The sequence below is a fragment of the Mandrillus leucophaeus genome, unplaced genomic scaffold (genome assembly GCF_000951045.1).
Source record: "Mandrillus leucophaeus isolate KB7577 unplaced genomic scaffold, Mleu.le_1.0 Scaffold430, whole genome shotgun sequence".
Classification (NCBI taxonomy): domain Eukaryota; kingdom Metazoa; phylum Chordata; class Mammalia; order Primates; family Cercopithecidae; genus Mandrillus; species Mandrillus leucophaeus.
Window position 1 is genome coordinate 726,437 of NW_012104588.1, and position 3,532 is coordinate 729,968.

At 42.3% G+C, this 3,532-nt stretch overlaps 1 protein-coding gene across 1 annotated transcript in view; it reads right to left on the reverse strand.

Moving 5' to 3' along the window:
• MYO10 (myosin X) overlaps positions 1–3,532 on the reverse strand; it is a 362,468-nt gene that overhangs the window by 27,971 nt on the left and 330,965 nt on the right. Inside the window, exon 28 of the mRNA XM_011993607.1 lies at positions 3,125–3,220. Coding sequence (XP_011848997.1) covers positions 3,125–3,220 — 96 coding nt within the window. The remainder of the gene's footprint in view (positions 1–3,124; positions 3,221–3,532) is intronic.

Below are 3,532 nucleotides of genomic sequence, written 5' to 3' on the forward strand. Positions count from 1 at the left end.
TAATTTTTGGTATTTTTAGTAGAGATGGGGTTTCACCATGTTGGCCAGGCTGGTCTTGAACTCCTGACCTCAGGTGATCCACCCACCTCAGCCTCTCAAAGTGCTGGGATTACAGGCATGAGCCATTGTGCCTGGTCAAGATGTCTATTGTTTCTATGTATTCTCAGGATGGGGTTTTCAACCACCTAACAGCATTTCTACTCAAGTCAATAAAACCACAGGAGAGATGGAGATGAAAAATAACTGCTTAAAGTAGAAAACTATTTTGACCAGAGAACTCTTCCATCCTCATTTCAAATGAGTACTCTCACACCCAGCCTCATCACAATCAGAAAATAAAGGAAAACGTGTCTGGGCATGGTGGCTCACGCTTGTGATTCCAGCATTTTGGGAGGCCAAGGTGGGAGGATGGCTTAAGCCCCGGAATTTGAGACCAGCCTGGGAAACTTACTGAGGCCCAGTCTCTACAACAAATAAAAAACTAGCTAGGTGTAGTGGTACATGCTTGTAGTCCCAACTACTTGGGAGGCTGAGGCAGGAGTATCACCTGAGCCCAGAAGGCCAAGGCTGCAGTGAGCCATGATCGTTCCACTGCACTCCAGCCTGGGTGACAGAGCAAGACTCTGTCTCACAAAAAAACAAATACAAAATGAAACAAAACGAAACAACTCAAGAAAAATCAAGCAGAACAAGGCATCATGAAAGTGACCATGAACAAACAGGCATCCATCCAGCATTTGCTGACCAAATACGAAATATCAGAGCTATCAAGTATGAAAGAGATGCTAGGGTATCCTTTCCTATTCGGGGCATATAAGACACAAAATACATACACACTCCTACCATTCAAGGCAGAGGGGAAAGTAGTTGGTATCCAATGGGATGTTTAAGTGAAAAAATGACACCCATATGTAAAGGTAGGCCAGGCAAATTATTTACAGGAAAGCACTAAAATCTATCTCCTGTGCTTCCTAAGGGAGAAAAATGTGACTACAAGCTTGAAAAATATTCAACATATACAACAGATATGCATATATAGCTTGTATACAACAAGGGACAACACTTGAATATAAATTTGCACTATCCATTTTGGTTAACCAAACAGCAAGACTTCATTGCTTTGCTCATCTCAAAAATATCCCAAATTAAACACTGAAAAAGACATACATTCAAGTTGTAGGAATCACACACACAAAGGCATAAAATTTGTTGTACTTTCGATTCTGTCTAGATTATACTCTTAAATTTATAAATTTCTTCTCTTGATTCAAGTATAACTTGGAATCTGAAAAGGAATTTTTTTAAAAAGTGTTCCACTGGTCAGGAGAAAAAGTCCTTGGCTAAAATATTCCAAAGGTTAAATTTAGCAGGTTCATCATGGCATAAAACAGACAGCGCAGCTGCCAAACGCCAGGCCTATAATTCAGCTGAAAAGCTGCAGGCATTCCCTGGGCCACAAACAACCACATGTGGTCTCTAGGAGCCCCAGACGGAATGATGGGCTGTAATTCCAGGTTTGCTTGTTTTTCCAGTTTGTGTTAGAATTTATGGGTCTAAGCAGGGTTTTAGTTTGTTCCCATGGGAAGAATTATTTTCTGGTGTCTTTACTCTTAATGTCGCTACCATGGTATTGCATCAACTCAGAAAGATTCAAAGGGCAAGGGGTAGTGAGGGGTCCTGAGAACACATTAGAAGGTCCTAACAATCTTGGGGCTGAGAATTGAAGAAGCTATTGGATGTTACCCTCATAAATTAAAAGACGTTCTCAGCCAGGCGTGGTGGCTCACGCCTGTAATTCCAGCATTTTGGGAGGCCAAGACAGGTGGATCACTTGAGGTCAGGAGTTCGAGACCAGCCTGAAAAACATGGAGAAACCCTGTCTCTACTAAAAATACAAAATTAGCCGGGCGTGGTGGCGCATGCCTGTAATCCCAGCTACTCGGGAGGCTAAGGCAGAATTGTTTGAACCCAGAAGGTGGAGATTGCGGTGAGCTGAAATCGCACCATTGCACTCCGGCCTGGGCAACAAGAGAGAAACTCCGTCTCAAAAAAAAAAAAAAAAAAAAAGTTCTCTAGCATTGCTCAGAGCTGAAGACAGACACCTCCAACATAACCCTGCAGACTCACAAAGTTGCAGGAAGAGACAGGACAGACGCTCCACGGTGTCTGATCCACTAGGGGACCTGTGATGCATCACACTGAAGAGCTAATGCTTAGTCTCCTTAATTTTGTGCTATGTCTCCTCAGCACTCCAGCATGGAAACCTGAAGTCCAGGAAGTTACAGACAACTTGCCCCAGCCAATGAAGGCCTCCACCCGCTTCTAATCTCAGTCAAAAGTTAAAGCTCCTTAGGAGGAAATGTTTTTAAGAAGTTCAATGTCCCCGTTCAACAGAATTGAGGTTGCACTGCATTACAAATGATACTAACCGTTCTCTGTACCCCAGTCTCCTATTCTGCAAAATATGGATGATGGTAATAATTAATGTCTACCTTGCAGGATTCAAGAGAATCAAAAGAGTTAGTATTTATAAAACATTTAGAATACTGCCTGAAATATTTAAGTACGAAACATTTAGAATATTAGCCTGAAATATAATTGCGATTACTTTTGCACCCAGCTAATAGTAAGCTCTGTGTAAGTTAGTACCTCTTCCACTGAATTCTTCAATATTAACATCTTTAAAACCCCCCAATGCCATAGCACTATCAGTTATGAAAACAGCTACCAGTTACTACTCCCTGCCCTTTTGGTCCTTATGCAAACACAAACAATTCACTTTCAAAGCTCAGAAGCTTCCAGAGGGTGGGCTTTCAGCTACATGCAGCTGTGTAATTTACACACGCTGCCAGTGACAGTAACAGCCTGAGACAGATGACAGTGGGTCTAGTGGCACTGGAGGCTGGAAACCCTGGGCTGTACTTGAATACATTTGCCCAGAGAAAGAGTCCCCAAGGGACAAGTACACATCAATTTCTTATGACTCTTGGTTCCTCAACCATCCTAATAGAAAGTCAATTAAAATTGTCAAGGCCAGCATGGTAAACAGTGCTCTGTGGGATACTCACACCCGTGCATGAGGGAGCAGGATGTGGGTAATATGACGTCAACAGTGCAGACTCACCTGGCATCTTCTGGGGACTCTGCAATCAGGTGGAAAGTCCTATCGGCCATAATGATGTCGATCCCATTCTCCTTGGTGGTGTTATCTATGATCTCTCTGCAAAGGAGCAAAAGCAACAAACGCACATCAGGAACGCCAAATTCTGAGTAACTGAGGAAAGCAATTTCATGAAACCAATGACTAGAGTTGGGAAGTGTCTGTTACTGAAGAAACGGTACACAGTTGGCGCTCCGCATCTGCGAGTTCAGCATTTGTGGGTTCTGCATCTGTGGATTCAACCAGCAGCAGATCAAAACTAAAAATCCAATTTAAAAAATAATAATACTACAAATTAAAAAACAATACAGTGTAACTACTATTCACAATGCATTTGCATCATACTAGTTACTGAAGTAATCTAGAGAAGAT